This window comes from Mesoplodon bidens (assembly GCF_964165515.1).
Source record: "Mesoplodon bidens genome assembly, chromosome: 8".
Taxonomy (NCBI): domain Eukaryota; kingdom Metazoa; phylum Chordata; class Mammalia; order Artiodactyla; family Ziphiidae; genus Mesoplodon; species Mesoplodon bidens.
The window spans coordinates 101,048,071-101,068,563 of record NC_138165.1 but is presented as its reverse complement, the minus strand read 5'-3'; the positions used below and the strand labels follow the sequence as shown (position 1 = coordinate 101,068,563).

The following is a 20,493-nucleotide window of genomic DNA, read 5'->3' as shown; positions in this document are numbered from 1 at the left end:
TGTTTGACCTTAGTGAACTCATTTGACCTTCCTTGCAACCTGTTAAAAGATTCATAAGAAATGATCAGTAATGGCAAAGAAAACCTGTAGTCCCCTTCACTGAGCTGTAACTGTGAACTTTGTTCTGCTGTAGGGGAAAATACTGCCTCTTTGGTGTTAAATAAGTAAATCGAAGTTAGATGGATTAGTTCCATTTAGGCTACATAAATAGTGTATAATGTAGTGTTCAAAACGTGTTTAAATCTCTGTAAATGGTGAATAGCGAACTGACACTAATTTAAATGAAAGACTGTGTTGCATTGGTTTTGTTTTAGAATCAGAGAAGCTTAGCCTCAATTTCCAGAATCTATAAATACTATCTGTATAATTTTGTGCAAGTTCTATAAACTTCAACAGCTTTATCTAGAAAATGAAGATAATCAGAGAGTTGAGGTAGAAATTAAGTAAAATAGATTAAAAAACAGTTCAGTATCTGGCACAGAGTAAGCAATAATTGTAATAGTCATTATTATTATTATTATATTATTATTATTGGTGTTGCTCTTATGATGAATTATGAACGTATAGCTTGTAATTACATGCGGTATCATTGTATGCATTTTGTGAACTAAAATCGTTTATGGCTGGTTTTAATATCATACCCTAATCTTTTGTTTTTCCTCTTACAGTTGTCATACATTTCATATATATTTTTTTCTGTATTTTATGCATTAATATAAACTGCTTTAATTTGTTTTATAACAAGGTGGGTTTTAAGTAAATGTGTAGGTGGATAGATATAAATATATAGCTATATAAATAATACTCACATGTATCTAGAGCAATCTTGGTCCAGAAATTACAAAATTTCACAATATCTCATACAATTTTTATTTTATCTAATGAAAGAGAGGAAGTAGAGGATACAACATCAAAGGAAAACATAAATTGACTAGAATTTAAACTTTACAAGTGCAAGGACTTTGCCCTGTTACTGTATAGAACAGCGTTTGGTATATAGGAGGACTTTAATGAATATTGGTTAAATAAACACATAAATGGACTCAATGGATATTATTCAGTACTTTCATGTGCAGAGTAATGGGCCAGGAACTCTGGGAAATAAAGATTTACAACAAGCAAACCCAGCTCCCCTGTCTGGAACTTGCCATATAGTATAGAAGACAAACTCCCAAAGAAATAACTGTTATAAGTCAGATGACACTGTAATGGAGACTCAAGCACATGTGTTTGCATGTGTGTTGGGGGGTGGGAGAGGATGTTTGTGGGGTGTGCCCAATTCCAACTGGGAGGAAATCTGATAGACTCCGAAACTATTATCAAAAATGAAGATTCTGGGCTTCCCTGGTGGCGCAGTGGTTGAGAGTCCGCCTGCCGATGCAGGGGACACGGGTTCGTGCCCCGGTCTGGGAGGATCCCACATGCCGCGGAGCGGCTGGGCCCGTGAGCCATGGCCGCTGAGCCTGTGCGTCCGGAGCCTGTGCTCCGCAAGGGGAGAGGCCACAACAGTGAGAGGCCCGCCTACCGCAAAAAAAAAAAAAAAAAAAAAAAAATGAAGATTCTGAGTATCACCTGGACACTAATTTCTAGGCAATATTCAGAATATTTTTTTTAAATAATGTAACCGTAACCTCATAGACCACTGACTTCCTCAGATGGCAGATAGGCACCCAGTCATAGGGAAATGATTGAACCCAAAACTGGAACTTTCTTCCTGCAGCACTCTTTGCCATAAGGTACTTATAAGTAACTTTGATGACGAGAGGTATGAAATGACCAAATTTTGTATTTGGTCCTGTGGATAAAATGCTGTTTCTGGAAAATGTGACAAAACTTCCAGTGTATGGGACAGAGTTGATTCTTTAATATAGCTTTCTCAATACTGGCTTCATATTCTAATCACCTGGGAAGTTCTAGGAAAGGAAGAAGAAAGGATAAAGAGGAGGAAGAGAAGGAAAAGTTGTCCAGCCTGACCCCAGGCTGATAAAATCAGAATCTGTGGAAGTAATGCCCAGGTATCAGAAGTAAATAAAAGTCTCCTGAGATGAATGTAATGTGCTGCCATTGTTGAAAACCACACTGGTCCAGGGTATTGCTTCTGAAACTTCACTGGGCATAAGAATCATCTGGATAGCTTGCTAAAGCAGATCTATGAGTCTCAGCACCGGGATTCATGAGTCTCAGCTCCAAAGATCTGTCTAGGATGGAGCCCAAGATTTTGCATTTCTAACAAGTCCCAGCATGGTGCTGTGTTGTCTATCTGTGAAGCACACTGTGAGTAGCAGTGCTCTAGTGTATGGTATCAAAGGCTCCCTAAAAATAGGCAGAGAAGGAAGTTGCTTAGTAGTTGTTCTCAGTAGATGGTCTATGGGCAAGCAGCATCAGCATTTCCTGGGATCTTGCTGGAGATGCCAATCTCAGCCTCTGCTAAAGGTTCACAAGTTCCCCAGGTGATACGCACACACATTAAAGTTTAAGAAGCACTGCTCTGGCCTTCCCTGGTGGCACAGTGGTTGAGAGTCCGCCTGCCGATGCAGGGGACATGGGTTCGTGCCCCAGTCCGGGAAGATTCCACATGTCGTGGAGTGGCTGGGCCCGTGAGCCATGGCCGCTGAGACTGCACATCCGGAGCCTGTGCTCTGCAACGGGAGAGGCCACGACAGTGAGAGGCCCGCATAACACACACACAATAAAAGAAGCCCTGCTCTAATTCTCAATTTTAGCCATGTATTGGAATCACTTGGGGGCTTTTAGAAACTACTGAAGCCTGTGTACTACCCCCAGATGCTTTCTGAACAGTGGGGTTTTTTAGAAATAGCTCACATGATTCTTCTGTGCAACAAAGTTTGAGAACCACTGTTCTAGAGGATGCGATTTGAGGTGATAATGTGCACAGTTTTCTATAAACTTCTCTTCTAACCTCCTATTTTGTCACATTGCCCAACATTCTAGTAATAGACAGTCCATGGTGCATGTTACTAAGAATTTTCTTCAATGCCAATAGCCATAGGAGGATAGACATTGTTTTGTCTGTCATTCACATCTTAGCATTAACATAATTAATTAGACTATGAGAGCACTGGAAACAATGTGTCTTAGTGAGAGCTGGGAGAAGAGAAGAGACATTTTAGAATGTGGGGCACCTCTTGTCATGAGCTGAGATGGATGGAAGTTAAAGTGTTGATAATGGAAAGTATGATTAGTTATTTCTTGTTGAACCAAGAGGTGGGGTGCACACAGAGCATTTGAGTAGCTGGAGAAGTGGAATGAAAGAGTAGGAATGAATTGGATTCCTTTTAAGAATGAACAGGAGGGACTTCCCTGGTGGTCCAATGGTTAAGACTTCACCCTCCAATGCAGGGGGCGTAGGTTTGATCCCTGGTCAAGGAGCTAAGATCCCACGTGCCTCGTGGCCAAAAACATAAAACAGAAGCAATATTGTAAAAAATTCAATAAAGACTTTGAAAAAATGGCCCACATCAAAAAAAAACTTAAAAATAAAAAAAGAATGAACATGAAAAGAATTTGTGAGGAATTATGAACGTATAACAAATTACACTGAAACTGGACATATGGGAGAAGATGTAAGTGGTTGATGAAGTTGCCATTAGAAACTATTAAAGGGGGTTGCTTTATTACAAATGCACTTTTTTAAAAAACTTTTTTTGATGTGGACCATTTTTAAAGTTTTTATTGAATTTGTTACAATATTGTTTCTGTTTTATGTTTTGGTTTTTTGGCCGCAAGGCATTTGGGATCTTAGCTCCCTGACCAGGGATCAAACCCGCAACCCCTGCACTGGAAGGCGAAGTCTTAACGGCTGGACCACCAGGAAAGTCCCACAAATGCACTTTTTTTGGTAAGATTTCTGAGATCCAGAACCTTGTCTTGTATATTTCAAGTGTTCAATGACATTTTAATTACCAATGCCCCAGTAAACATTAACATACTGACTTGCTCCCTATTTAAACCAGATTAATTCTAGAAGTATGACTGAATAAATAAATGTGCTAAATACTCTTCAAATAAATATCTTGTCTATGTACACCAGTCTAGGATTGCTGGATTTTTTTTTCTTTAATGCCTCCAGCACACTTTAGATACACACTGAGTCATTTAATTGGAATTAGGTGCATATGAAATAAAAATGTCAAGTTTCCTCTTACTTAGTGGATCACCTATTTGAAGCAGAAGCCGAGTGGTGATTGAGGACGATTGAGGGTCACATAACTAAGTTGTAAAATCTAGGTCTTCAAACTACTCACAGCCACCAATCTTCCACCATACATACAATCTCATAGGCAAATGGAAACGTGGAAAAATGTGCACACTTTTCTTTAAAAGAGATGTTACCAATCTTGTTTCTTGATGAATAAATACCAGCAACGACAAAGTCAACTAATTTAAAGTATTGCTTTTATTATAATTACACGGGAGCACAAATAAATAAGCACAAAAGTATTGCAAAATATTGCCAATGCACTAAAGAAAACAATTTGTTTTCAGAAAACATCTGGTTACTTCAGGAGTATCAAAGTACATTTATAATTACATGTTACCTGAAAAAATCAAGTACAAAAATTAAAAGAAATTAAAACATCAGTGTTTATATTATTATGTATATAGAAATGGCTAACAACACATTAGTAGAGAAATCTGTTATCTAATGCTTATTTGCACAACTTTTCAGGCACATACCTGACATTTTTAATGAGTAATGAAAAATGCAGTACGACATTCAGATTTTTAAATACAGTAAACGTGATGGTGGAATGGATGTTAAATGGTCTCTTTTAAAAACCCTGTCTTTTAAAAATGTAGTGCCATTACCACTAAAAAACATATTATTTGATATCATTTTCTCAATAGCTATTTGTTTCAATTTCTTGAAAAGAACAAGAAAGTAAACATACAATTGCTAAATACGTGAACACATTTTTAGTGCAAGATAACAAGACCTGTGACTTTACTGTGCTTTGTTTTTTATAATCACAGTGCACTTTACACAAATTGCTACACTATAAATGTTAACTGAAGGAGTTTCAAACAAAAGAAGTGCATACTAAACATTTTCATATATATTATATACAGTATGTATACTGTATGTGGGTGTATACCTGTGTAAATGTGGATGCTTTGAGGGTGGGCAAACCCAGTCATATTTGGGAACAATTGAAAACTTCAAAAGGATTTCATACAGGTTTAGTTGAGATAGATCCAACGATGTTTCTGTAAAGATATTTTCCCTTAAATTTGAACCTTTATAACATTTAAAGGGAAATATTATGAGACATTTTTCCCAGAATACACACATTTTGCTACAGTGTAATTGACCCAAATATCAAAGGGTTTTAAATCAATCCAAACCCCAAGCCACAATGTTCAAAGTCCAACATGGAAAAACTTGTTATCCTTTTACTGATTTATATAGACAGCAGTACATATCCTATGTGTACCTATAGAAGCTTACACATAAACATATTTTATACTTAGACATCAACTTTAATATGTTTAGCATTTTATTTTGACTATACACTTGAGCTGAAAAAAAAAGAGTACCATATATAAACACATAGGAGATGTCAAACATATGTGATATTGTATATCTTCCTAAAAGCTTTGTTTTGAAAATATTAATGATTGCATAATAAAGCTCTTTGAAGGCAGGGAACACATCTTTTTGAATGCTTAATGCCAAATGCTTCAGAAATGTTTTAAAATAGCTGATATATAAGTTGCTCAATAATGAACTGTTAAATCAATAATGGATTAATAACAAATTGTTCACATTCTAGAGTTAGATATCTATTTTCCCTTACATGGAAGATTTAGCCAGTTAATCTTAAGTACATAGGTATTATTTTTCTTTCACTTCAATTTAAGTCTGGGACACAATGAATTGTGAATTGCTATTCTATTCTACTTCTACTTCTTTGCAAGGGTGAATTCTCTCTCATCTCAGATTACTTGCTACTTAAATCACAGGAATTTTTCCTTCATTTTATAGGTAGCCATGATTAGCTTACAAGTTCTTTTGTATTTGAGGCAAAATATTACTTAACATATAAGTAATATTGAAATTGCATTGTATGTTCATTGTTCTGATGTCTTATTTAATTAAAACAATGAAACAATAGGGTCGTTTAGTTTTATTAATTTGATCACCAAACTCGCTCTTAAGAGTCAAACTACATTGGATATAAGGGTGAGGCCTAAGCCAAAAGGTGGTGAGGAAAATGTTTCTCTACTCTCCGGAAGCATTCAAAGAAAACTATGTGGAACCTTGGGGTCTCTGAAGTCCCGATGTCACTGCTTTGAAAAGTGAAGTTGTATCTGCTTGTATCCATTTAATTACCATGTATTTGAATGTGTATATTCTTAACTACACATTTTAACCTCTTAATGTTTTGTTTTGTTTCACTTTCACGACTATTTTTTATGGGTGACATTAACCTTTACACAAATCAATCACTTTCCACTCCAAACTTGCTTCCACTCCATAAATACAAGGGAAAGTTTGGCAACATTTACATAAAGAACTCCTGTTATACCTCAGAAGATGCTGGCTTCGGAGACTGGGCAGAAAAGCAGGATTTGCTTTTTCCCTTCCATCCATTCTAAAAAAAATTGTGTCTCTTCTAAGAAGTTTTCACATATAAAATCATCTTGCTGACAGCCAATAAAATTCTGTTTCTATAAAATTTGCTGTGAAAAGATAATTTTTATAATTCTGAGCTCTTTCAACTTGATAATCATGCCATGATATGATTTGTTCTTTGGCACTGCTAAAAAATTATGAGTCTTATCATTCCATAGTGTTCTGGGTGCAGGTGGAACTTTTGATCATCTGACCAAATTTAAAGGATGAAGTGTCCTAATTAGTTGCCACTAGAGAGTAACTTTATTTTTTTTTCTGTCCTAATGACCTCTTTTTCTCCACATAAAGAAATGCTACACAAAAAGGAAATTAATCATAGAATGGCTATTGCCACATAGACTAAACCACAATGGACAGTCTTATAGGTATAGAATATCATTTCTTGAGCCAAATATCAGATCTTTCAATTACTTCCCATGGAAAGCAAGATTTGGAGAAAATAAATGGAAATCGTTGCCTAAGGTCAGATTTTCAAGCAAGTTACCTTCTCAGAAAATAACTTGCTTGGAAAAGGAGTGTATGAAACCTGGCAAGAGTATGAGTTTGGCAGAACAAATGGAAATGGCTGAATTCAACACAAATCATTTTAGTAACTCTGTTTCCTTCTTGACAAGTGGCCAGCATTAAAAAATATCTTCTGTCTAATTCAGATAGATATGGGAAAGATTGGCATTTGAAAAACACACTTGCATTTATTACCAAAATATAAATTTCAAGGGAATTATCTAATCATTATCATATTGAGCCTGAGATTGATCTATCTATCTATCTATCTATCTATCTATCTATATATCTCAAGATCATCATAAAGGTGCTGAGAATTGATGACATATATATCTGATTCATTGGCTTGAGCATATGTGGTCATAATAACTTAAATCAGGATAACAACTTGGGTCTTAAATGCATTTTATTTCAATTCTGATTTTACCTTAACACATTTTCATCACTCCTAGATTTGAACTCCATTGATTGTTGGATTTGGAATAAAATCTATAACTGATGAAACATGGCAGCAGGATTTATTTAAGCTACTTAAGATCTCTCCGTGATTTCCTGTACTTTTGACTCTGCTTTTTTTTTTAACCACCTCAGTGATACAAGCAAAACTAAAACTTCAATAAGCATTTAATGTACACAGTTCCCCCACTGAGTACTCATTCACGTGTGCACGGGCACACGTAACAGATATACATGCTCCCACTTACCTTATTTTCCTTATTCTTTCAGAATTCTAGTTGGACATCAAAATATACATTAATTATAAAATATTAAAAAATTATTTTATAACATTTCAAAGGCTTGAAAGAAACTATTACTGATAAAGCATTACTAGCTCTTTAGCAATATAGATTACAAAAATTCCCTACCTCCTGTTATATTTGGTTATATTGAGCAGCACTGTACTATTGCTGTCAAAACCTTGCTGTCAAAACCCTTACAAGGAAAACCACTATGACAATAACTTCAAACACATACTTTTCTCTCAGAAATATAATACTAAATTGATTGTTAAAGAAGAATCGCATACTGTCCATCTTAGAAGCATAAATAGTAATTTAAATATACAAAATATATGTGATAGTTTCCTTTTTATTCATCCGTGGGGATATTTATAGTCAACTAACAAGTTACTCTTAAAAGATATATATGATTTATTTAACTTAAATTTTACCACCACATAAAATTGAATCCACCCCATCTTCCATCCCCTGCATTTCCTGTTTCTTTCTTGAAGCAAAATATAAAATAAACAATTGGTCATAATTCTTTGGTCATGGTATCATCATCAGTAAGAATGGGTATGATGAACATGCACAGAAGATTACACCCCAAAAATATGGTAATAACTAATTTGAAAAATTAACGTGAAATACTACTCCATTTGTGAACCTAAATTTTGAGAAAGATTGGCATTTAGTATACTAAAACATGTAAACTCATCTGGTTGAATGTATATTGGTCATTTTCTAGGGAAACAAACATACACATGAAAAGTTACTCAAAAATAGTGATGGCAGTGGCTCTAAAGCCACTGGTCCCACCCTCTTGAAAGCAGTTGTGCTGTTTAACCTTTGATTCCTTGTTCCTTCCATTATCACAGTGAACCCTGGTCTCCTCCAATCAAATCAATGATGCAAGGACATGTGTCCCTAAAATCATTTCTGAAGGAAATGTTTTCTGTTGGGATGTCCAAATATATCCTATTAACTTTCTCTGGAGTCTGACTAACCATTGCTTAGTACAAACAAGATGATACTGAAGAGAAATTCTTATAAAGCCAATGTAGCAAAAATATTGGTGTTGATGTAATGTGGACGTCCAAATTCAGCATCACATTGGCATTCATTTCCTGTCAAACCCTTAAAAACATACAAAGCAACGTATGTTCCTAACGAATATGATATTCAACTTCTACATTACTAGCACCAGATCATATATTGTGTGATTGAACATAACCTATATGTGAGCTCATGTACAGAAACCAAAGGTGGCAGAAAGAAACATTTTAAATGCAAAAATTAATAATCAAAGGCATCAAGGGACATATAAAAGAGATAACAAACCAGTTAATACCAAAATTGTATCATATAGTAAAACTCTTGATATTTCTATCATTTATATACGTATAATGTGTATTATTTCAGGTGTCATCCATAAACTAGTAAAATATTTACATCTTAGTATCTTCTGGATTCAAAATAATCCATGATAAATACGTGTGCCTTAAATGCAAGGAAATACGGATTTTATCTTGAACTAGCCACAAATAGGCACAGCTTCCCATGGGTTTTCCAGGGAACCACTGGCATTCCATTTTGACTGAGACGATATGTAACAGTTACTTATCACATGACCGAGTCGACCTCCCTCTTCGTGTTAAATAATGTGGAGCTCACGCCATCCTGCACACAGTCATATGGCAGTGTCCCAGAATACCGTTTGCTGTTTAGAATAGGGTGGAGGGCTGTACTTCTTTGTACCCGCATTCTTCTTCCAGCTGGGTAGGATAGGCATGCTATCCTGTTTGCAAAGGCCCTTTTCCGTTTTCTGTCTAGCTTTTATTTCCTTGCACAAGCAACGTTTTTTCTCAATCATCTCAAGCATTGTATGGTCTCCATGAAACCACTGCATGCATGCCACCTAGCAAAAAAGAGTGAATACAGAAAAAAAAAATGGAATGAAAGCAGCTTTTTTTTTTCACTGTGCTAGTAGTTGTTTCGAAAAATGTCAGCTGTTTCTATATTTCTGAAATTCTTACAAAGCAAAATTAAAGCATGGAAACTGTAAATAAAATTTGTACTTAAATTATTAAATATTGTAATATTATTAAACAATAATTTAGGCAGGAATAGCTTACCAATATGTTCTAAAAGTCCATGCTATGGAAATAAAACCTTTTTAAAAAAATTTTTAAGCAATTTGCCAAAAATTTAGCTGTTACTTTTATGTTGACTCCATTGGTGTATGCATCTCAATATGTCTAAGTTCAATTATTGAATTACTTTTCAGTGATATCTAATATGAATGTGATATGTTTTAAAGATTTTAATGAACAATTTTATTAGTAAAATAAAACTTGCCTTTGTCTACAAATAACATATAGAATTAAGACCTTTAATTATTCTTCTACCAAAATGAGTTTTAATTTGCATCTAATGCTTGGAATTTATATGCTTAAATAATTATTTTGCAAAGCAGTTTTGCTATACTTTTTGGTGCTTCAGCAAATGTCTAATTAGAATCATTGGCTTCTGCAATCATACTGACCCAGATCCCGAATAGTTCCAGAACTTCAAAGAAATAGATTCATCAGTTCAATTGGGTACCAGGAGAAGATGCAGTGCTGACTCTATATTGATACACATACATCTATTTCTGGACAGGTAAGCACTGCTCCCAGGTGTATGTGGCTATGTCCACCAATAACAGTTCTTTAGAACAGAGCTAGCGAGTTGAGTCAGTGTCACAAGAACAGCAGTGTGATTGGGCCAAGAATCCAGGATGGTGATGCTTACACTTAATTGTTTAAGCAAATCTACTCTGACTTGAAGAGTTAAAATAGCTCACTTGGAGTCATTAAACTTGATGGCACAATTTTAGGAAATAATCAGCAAAAACTTATATGTATGACATTTATTCTATACCAGATCCCTTTCTTCATATTTTGCATAGTTTAATGCATTTATTCCTCACAAAGATGATGCCCTGAAGTAAGTACTATTTATTAACCCATAATGATGAGTAAAATGAGACTTGATGAGATTTAGTAATTTGCCTAAGCTTACAGAGCCAACAAATGGCAGAGTCAGGATTTGAATCCAAGAGTTTATCTCCAACACCTGTATCTTAACAACTACACTCTACTGACTCTCATAGTGCATGCAAAATTGGAAAGGATTGGAAAGATATATCAGTACAATGCCTTCAATGTACAGGTGAGGAAGCTAAGACTTCAAGAATTTACATATTTTGTCCAAACCAGACAGGTAGGCTTTGGTGTGAACAAGGCAAAATTGAATTCTCACAATTCTTAATTCTTTATGGAGAGGGCAGGATCTTGAGCTAGAAGTCAAAGATTCAAATTCGGGATGTGTCAGATTTCCACTGGTCACTTCCATTTCTTGGTTTCTTTACATGAATAACTGAATTGATAATATCTTAATTTCAGAAGTTAGTATAAAAATTAGATTGGATAATGAAGGTGAAGTCATTTTTAAAACAGTGAAACATTGCCCAAGAATTATTATTCTAACACTGACAAATACCCAACAGCAGTTTTCCATTCCTGCTCTTTGCCAAGGATGTGTGAAGAACTCTGTATACGTTGTTATGTTAAATCCTCCCAGCTACACTGAAAGTTAAGATTTAGCTACACACTACAAGTGAGAAAGCTGAGTCCCAGAAAGTTTAAGGAACTAGATCAAAGTCATAGGTTATTGGCTGTGATACAGTCCTATATCAAACTCAGATCTGCCTGACTCCAAAGTAAATCATCTTTCTACTACAGCAAGCTCCATCTCCTGAATACTATTTAGAAATTATAATAAGAGTTATTATTGTAGATACCACCATTTCCAGATGCTATTCAAAAATGCAAATATAGTTACAGCTTTATGAGTGAATAAAAAGTGTTTATCAGATAAATAAAAATCAATGACTTGGACTTAGATTCCAGAAGATTATACTCTTAGATAAATATCTTGTATGTAATGAGCTTAACTTGATACAAAGTTTCTTGAAAGGATGGGCTGTGTTTCACACCTTTTGGTGTCCTCTAGTCCCTAGCCCAGGCCCTGGCCAAGGCTGTTCACTTTTTAAGTGAAGTTCTAGGACAACAACCAACAGATATTTGTCCTAACAGGAGATTGCCAAAGTAGCTTGAAAATTTTTCAAAAGATTTATAGTATTTTCTAACATGATAATCTAAGCAATAAAAATACAATAACTCTATTTTGGTGGAAAGACAAGCAAAATTTATTGAGTGACTATAAACTGTTATAAATGGAATTTATAACACAGAATTCCCAGAGGGCCAGCCCCAAATCACATCCAACACAGTAGCCCCAACATGCAGAACAGTCATTTAGCTTTCAATAAATGTTTTAGGAATGAATTGAAGCCACTGTCATTGAACAACAGTTTTTGTTGCTTCTCAGAAAACTCTCAAGATAATTTTCTCCTTAATAAAATCTCACTGGATTTTACACATCTCAAGGAAATTGCAAAACCTCCAGTCTTCTTTAAGGTAAGATATTTACAGCATCACTTCAATATTTTCATGGTATTTACTTAACCACACAAACATTAAATCACTTATTACTTAATTTCCTTTAATATTTTAGGGTGTGAATCAGTATACATAACTGCAAAATAATAATTTTCCTGGATTGCTCTGACAACAGTGTCACCAATATATTTCATTATATTACATTTTATTTCATAGTTGTCATTACAGTTCATAAATGCATTATATTGTCTAGAATAAGTATGTGTTTTCAGTCAAATACAAGTTTATGCTATATATGTCAACTTATTAAGAAAAAATTAATTCTTTAAAAATCTAAAGAATAAGAATTTAAGAAGAAAGAGTTATATGGTTTTTCATATTCTTTACATTTTTATTTTAGAATAGTTATATATCCCCTTGATTGAGATATAATGGTTCAAAATATTAGTAGAAGAAAATCAACCTTATTTTTCAGACTGACTGCAATATTGAACTATCTTCTTTTGGGGTCAATTATATAGTCAGTAAAAATTCCATGAGAAAGCATTGCCCAATACATGAAAGAGGGTGAGGTATTCTAGGAGAATTCAAATACAGGTTGTTAGAAGATAGAAAATTAATTTTTTTAATTTTAAAAAGTTTAACAAGTCTGTCAAGTCTGCTGTAGAATCTTCTCATGTAAAATCTGCTATCAAACTTTTTTTCTCGTTTAAAATACCCCACCCCTAAATTATTATTATGTTATAATGATATGAATGAAGGAAGAATGAGATTCATTTTGGGGAAGATAAGTCGGCTTTTCATATTAACTTTTAAATAAGCATGTTTTTGAATATTTCTTTCTGGAGGGTACACATTGTTTTTAATTCTCCAAAATAAACTCAGTGTTACTTCCATGCCTGTTGACATAGCCAAATCCCTCTCCCCTAAAATGTGTCAAAAATTATTTCATTCTGATAGTAAGATGTTATGCTTTAATTCATTGTTTTAGACATAACAAATAGCATGTTTAGCCATTATATGAAGTGTGTTAAGACTACTACCCATAAAATATATCTAGACTTTCCCATTTTTTATCATCAGATTCTTCATATCTAGTTTAAATTTATCTGTAAAATTCCATTCCACTTCACCCTGTAGTTGAAAGAACTCTGTGAGTCAATTTACAACTAATTTGAAACTAAGCCCAGTAAATAAACTCTTCCAGTTTAGTTATTTAATCAAGTGTCCTGTTTCTCATCTTTAATCCATATGCATTTATTGTATGAACCATGAAGGAAAGAAAAAATACACAGGCAAGTTAAGTATGCATTGGAAGATAATTGTTCAATTAATATGAACACACTTACATATCTGGGACAAGATTCTCCTATTAACAAGATTCAGTGGAGGCAATATTCTTGGCTAATTTCATGGAGATAAAAATGAAGTGAAGCTCCTCCCCAAGGAGGTGAAACATATATCACCATTCCTTAAGTGTAGGCTATACACAGGACTTCTTTCCAAAGAGTACACTCTAGAAAGGAGGAGGAGAGGAACTTTACATGAAGAAACCTGTCAAACACTACCTACACCACACCTGGTCATCAGCAGTAATAAGTGATGTTGACAGTATTCACCTTTGATATGATGTGATAAGAAGGGCACTTTACCTGTGTGGTTTTCCTCCTCCAAACCATAACTTAGTCTAACCATGAGAAAAACACTAGATAAACCCAAACTGAGAGCCATTGTACAAAATACCAGTCCAGGGCTTCCCTGGTGGTGCAGTGGTTGAGAGTCCGCCTGCTGATGCAAGGGACACGGACTCGTGCCCGGTCCGGGAAGATCCCACATGCCACGGAGCGGCTGGACCCGTGAGCCATGGCCACTGAACCTGCACATAAGGAGCCCGTGCTCTGCAACGGGAGAGGCCACGGTAGTGAGACGCCCACGTACCACAAAAAACAAAAACAACAACAACAACAATAACAACAACAAAAAACAGTCCAGTAATCCTCAAAACTGGCAAGGTCATGCAAAATAAGGAAAGTCTGAGAAACCGTCACAGCCTAGAGAAGGTCAAGGAGACATGATGACTGAAATTAATTAATGTGGTATGCTGGAAGAAATCCTGAAACTGATTGATAAAAACTAAGGAAATTCAAATAAGGTATGGGTTTTAATAATAATGTATCGATATTGATTCATTAGTCGTGACAAAAACACCATTATAATGTAAGATATTAACAATAGAGGAAACTGGGTGTGGGGTATACAGGAACACTGTGTGTATTCTTTGCAGTTTTTCTGTAAATTTAAAACTACTCTAAAATTCAAAAAATATATATTTTTAAAAATAATGTGATGAGACCATATTCTTTCCAAAGAATAAGTAACTGTATCTTTCATTCTTTAGATGGAAACAACATGGTATAATGGAAGAGTTAAATGTCTTGATTGGGATCTTGATTGCTGTGTGACCTTGAAAAGTCATGTATTTCTCTGAACTTGTATGTACTTCCTATATACATTATATATGTATATATATGTACATAATTCATATATAAGTAGTATGTACACTTGAATATACTTTATATATAGTATACATATTTAGAACTGAAAAAATGTAAAGTCCCATACATCATTAATGATCTTATCTATGGAGCTTTCAATGCATCAGGAATAACATAAATGAGGAGTCTTAATTCACTTCAATAATTACTTTCTCTAAAAAATAATCAAAGTACTTCCTGATATTGAGTATACTTCACCCAAGAAACAAAAGAATAGTGAGACTGTCCAATAATAAATCTCCATAATGTTTATTTAAAGTATTCAATTTTTCAAAGTATGTAAACCATAAGAGAAAAGAATACGCTGAAATAAGCACATGGAGAATTTCAATATTAAAATCTATATGAGAATAAAACTGATAAAAGCATGCCTATCCCTACTGACTTTGATTTTAATGCCTCATGAGTAAGCATGTAAAAAAAAATTCATCAAAGATTTTTAGCAGGTGTGATACTGGCTTTGGAATTAAGTTTAGTTGTGAGTCTGAAGATTTGAGAATCAAATTTAATTTCTTAAACAATAGACACAATACCAATACTAATTTTCAGAAGCTCTAGGAGAAAAAAAAAATCTATCAGTTGCATGTTGCTCTCTCTGTCCCAATTTCTGCCACCTGGGTAGCCCATTTTATGAGAAGTCATCATTTCCAACTCTGTAATGACCTATGTGGGAAAAGAATCTTAAAAAGAGTGGATAGATGTATGTGTATAACTGATTCACTTTGCTATACAGTAGAAACTAACACAACATTGTAAATCAACCATACTCCAATAAAAATTAATTTTAAAAAATTCATCATTTCCAGTGTGAGGAGTATAAGCTTTAGTCTGGCTGAAAAGGAAGCTAGAGTTACCAAAGTTCTCTGATTTTCCCTTTGCCCTGAAGAAAATTTATCCAGGAGAGCACGGATAACATTAGTGGGTCATCAAGGGAGAGCAGACTCCTATCCTTAGGAGTAACAGGTCAGACAGATGTGTTACTGCTTTCATTGAAAACGTTCTTCCTCTCTCATTTAGTGGGTAAAGAGATTGATCCTTTACTAACAAAATGTACATAAAGAATAAACACCTAAGCACCATGCCTTGTTTACATATATCTTCAGGAAAAAGGACAGGGGTTGGCAGACTATAATACACTTTTCAAATAAAATCTATTGCCTGTTTTAGTACAGCCCATAAACAAGAATTTTTGTTTTAAGCTTTTAAATAGTTGAAAAAAAACAAAAGAAGAATATTCCATGACAGGTGAAAATTATATGAAATTCACTTGTCAGCATATATAAAGTTTTACCTGGCATACAGACATGCCCATGCGTTCATGGATTAACTATACCTGCTTTCACACTATCAAGTAGAGTTCAGTAATTGGGACAGATACCACATGGCTTGTAAAGCTTAAAATATTTATTGTCTGGCCCTTTAAAGAAAAAGGTCGCTAACTTACTACATAAATAACCAATTAACCCTTAAAATAAAAAATGCCTGATAGAAGACCAAAAAGGATAATATCAATATTAGTATTATAAAAAAGCCTATAAAACAAAATTAAGAGCATTGATTCATATATACTTACAACATTTTTCATATCAAGTTTGGCCCATTAGATGAATCATAAAGGATGAGACTTTTAGATTTAAAATCAGCTCTGACTATTAGTTTAGAGAAATTATTTGGGCACATTTTTACAATTTCATCATTATAAGAAAGAAGAGGCATGTTGGAATTAAAGAAATAAAGTGGATAATCTGGTTTAAATACTCTAAATAAGAGATTCAATATAAGATCAACCTTTTCTTTTAATAACCCTACAGTGGCTATTTGCTTGTCTGTGCTATGTCACAGTGTTGATTCAACTTCAATATAAAAGTTGCTTTGAGAACTTTTAAAAAAATAATGTTAGTGAATAATATATTTTTTCTTTTTTTCCAACTATATTTTGGAAAGAAAATGTCAGCTTTGCATAACATAGGCAATGACATAAGCCCTCAAAAAACCTTTTGAAATTGACATAACACAGAGATGGAAGGGTTATAATTATCTGCACTTGTCAGCAAATTCACTAATTGTTTTTTTTACTTAGTTATCGAATAACAAGTGTTCAAATCCATGTTCCTTGATCATTATACATTAAAAGAAAAAAAATGTCTTTTGCTTTGAATGAGTAAAACATACTCTATGTACATATGTATGCATCTACCTCTCTCTTCCTTTGTATTTGTGTAAAATAATTGAAACCATATAGAGGTGACCCAACATCACAGTATTTTATATTGTAAATATTAAAAGGTACAGTCAAATAATCCATGTGACTTTACAATGACATAAATACCATTTATTCTATTTTGAAAATTACAAATTCAACGTCAGGAAGATGGTTCCACACTAAACGAATTTTTTTTCTTTTTTCATGAAGGTCGGAATGAAGCTAATTCAACAGAAAAGTGTGAAATATCAAAAATTAAAAACTACATAATGTAAGTGTGCAAAACAAAAAAAGATAATATAAATGTGCAATATTTTTTTTAAAAAAAAGCTAACATAAGTTGACAAAACCATAAAAGCAGGGACTAATCAGTTCCATGGGTCTAGAAAAGATCCTGGCTTTTAATCTCACTTTATGATGATGTTGTACAAGCTACTTATCTGGTTTTCTTGCTTGAGATATTATGAGAATTAAATATTATGTCTGAAATGTTCCTAGCTTTTAAACTTTTATGACAGTATTTGAAATAATTGCATCCTTGGGATAACTTTAGCATTTTCCATAGTTTTTTGCCTATGTTTTTTTCATCTTTAACTCTGATCTATTGATTGTTTTTTTTAATTATTCCTGTGTAATCTTCCCTCATTTATCAGCAGTGTTGATTTAGAACCTATGCTTTGTGAAAGAATTATTAGACAGATATACACCTGAGGTATATACTGAAACTGCAGTGTTTATTTCAGGTGGTCTAAATTTAGCTTTGAGATATAGATATATTATTAAAATGAGAACCACGTCTTTATTTCAGAGTTGTTTTTGACTGAGACATGATGGATATACAAATCTCATCCTTCTTTTTCTAGATCTGAAGATCTGCCTCAGTATACAATCTCTGATCAACTATAAGAAACATCACATGTTGGTATTTTAAGCCATATATGATATTTGTTTTTACATATCTGTGCTTGTTTATATGATCAATTATGTAAAAATCACTCATCATAAAGATTTTTAAATTGTAAGTTAATAAACCTTACAATTGCATGGCTATAAATAGAGTTTCAAGTTAATATAGATTGCTCATTTTTCTCTGCCTGCAAAATGAGGAAAACACCTAACTCTTCAGTTTTATAGTGATGTCCTATAATCAAGACCCAGGTCACAAGTCACTTTCAAGGACGGAGGCTGGTCTGAACTACTCTGCTAAACGGTGGCAATTATAGCTGTTTCCAAGCTCTGCCAGTACACTGCACATCCGTCTGTAATAACAATAATCCTATTTTTGTGTGCACGTTTGATCTCCTTCTTTCTTAAGGGACAGATTAAGGTGGATAAAATGGATATCATGGCCTGGTTTTACCACTTATTAGTTGTGAGTTCTGGGACAAGTCATATAATCTTCCTGAGAGACCTTGGTTCTTTATCTGTAATATGAAAATAATAAGACCTCAGGTTTGCTGGGAGAATTGCATGTAATGATTTAGCATCTACTTCATGGTGCACACAAAAATATAGGCTCCTCTATCCCTAGTAGACTGAATTCTTTGAAGATAAGGAGGGGCTCTATAGTTAATACTTACATCCTTATCCTTTAGCACAAGGAAATATGTCATAAATACTCATTCAAGGAACGAATGAATAAACAAATGGATAACTAGAAGAGCAATGCTCTCTCAGTGTCTTCAGGAAAGGGGCTTTGGAAATCTTTGATTTATTGAATAATTTGATTTCACTTTGGCTCAGCTGAATCCAATAATATCCCTAATTGTACAAGGTTAAAGAATATATTTCCTGGAATTTTTGAGCCATAGAAGACATCTAATGTTAAACTCAGTCCTCCCTGCCGTGTAAGCCATAATCTGGGTGTTCTACAGCTGAAAACACTCTATGGTGTTTGAATCCTTGGGGTCTCAAGGATTTGAGTTCTGGGGTCTCAGAATCCTTGACTCTTTGGCTCAGGTTAAGTGACAAACTGATGCTCCCTAAACTTTAGTATGTGGTCATCTCCCCTTGGGAATTTGCTAAAATCAAATTCTTAGGCATTATACTTAGAGATTCTGAGTCTAGGTTCCAGGCAAGGTGGGTCTCAGGCAACTTCATTCAAATGGCCCAAAAGGCAGTTAATGCTATTCCATAAATGTTTCTCAAATCTGTCATCATCTTTTACATTTTCAAAGTCATTTTCCTGGTTCAGTACCTGGACTATTAAGATTGCCTCTAAGGTTTCATATATTGGCTACTTCTCATCCACCATCCACACTTCTGCCCAAGAGCTCCCTGTGAAGCTTCCACAAAATCATGTTAACTCAACGCTTCTCCTTTACCTAAAGAAAATAGTTAATGCTCCAGGTCCATCACAGTCAGCTTCAGTCAGCTAATATTTTTTACCCAGCCGTTTACTTCATATGTCAGTCATAACTGACTACTCAAAACTCAACTGGGACCACAGGCACACTACTTGCTCCCATTTTTAGCTCAAGCTGTTTCCTCATTCTGGAACTCTCTTCCTCCCTGAAGCCTCATCTTTTCTGTGAAATCCCACTTATGCTTTTAAAGTTGAGCTAAATGCAGCAAGAATCCATTGTGAGATCCTCTATGACTCTGACAGCCATGCTTGCTTATTTCTGGAGTACCATCTACTCATTCACTCATTCATTACTGAAATCTGCAACCTCTTACACCATGCTATGAATGCATGTGTTTATTACAAGTTTTGCACAAGATTCTGAACTTTTGAAAAGCACAGATCTTGTTTACACCATTTTTGTAGCCCTAGAATCCTGAGTTAGTACTCCCATAGAAGTCCCACAATGTTTTAAATAGTTAAAGCTTCATTGAAATAATATTTCAAAGTGACTAGTTTGAGAGGTAAACTTTTTCACTACATTTTTCTGATTATAAAAGTAAAATATACCTATTACACAAAATATGGGTAATAATATCATAAGCAAAAATTATCTGTGATACCACCATACAAAAAATGTAGTAAATTCCTCACATAAATCATATATGTATATATTGTGATATCTTATGTATGTATAAAATATCTTTTTTTAAACTTAGGATTATATAGTATTATTATGTCCTCAAATTTTTCTCATTATTGGAGTCTTAAATACTTTTTTCAAGACATGATAATAAAAATTATTCATTATGAATATCTTTATTTAGTCATTTTATAATTGCTCACATTTGATTGGCTTTCATTTCTTAAATGCTGTAAATAATGTTTCAATATTTTATGATTTTTTTTTTATTCAGGAAGCCACTCAAACAGGAATTCTCAAGTCAAAGGGTCAAAACATTTTAAGGCTGTTGATACAGATACAGCCTATTTGTCTTCCAG

General features: G+C 34.1%; 1 protein-coding gene across 1 annotated transcript in view; it reads right to left on the bottom strand.

Annotated features, from left to right (window-relative positions):
* Window positions 1-9,574: 9,574 nt before the first annotated feature.
* Window positions 9,575-20,493, bottom strand: part of NYAP2 (neuronal tyrosine-phosphorylated phosphoinositide-3-kinase adaptor 2) — a gene marked incomplete at both ends in the record, with an annotated part of 253,406 nt that continues 242,487 nt past the window's right edge. The window contains one exon of the mRNA XM_081242400.1: window positions 9,575-9,802. Coding sequence (XP_081098526.1) covers window positions 9,575-9,802 — 228 coding nt within the window. The remainder of the gene's footprint in view (window positions 9,803-20,493) is intronic.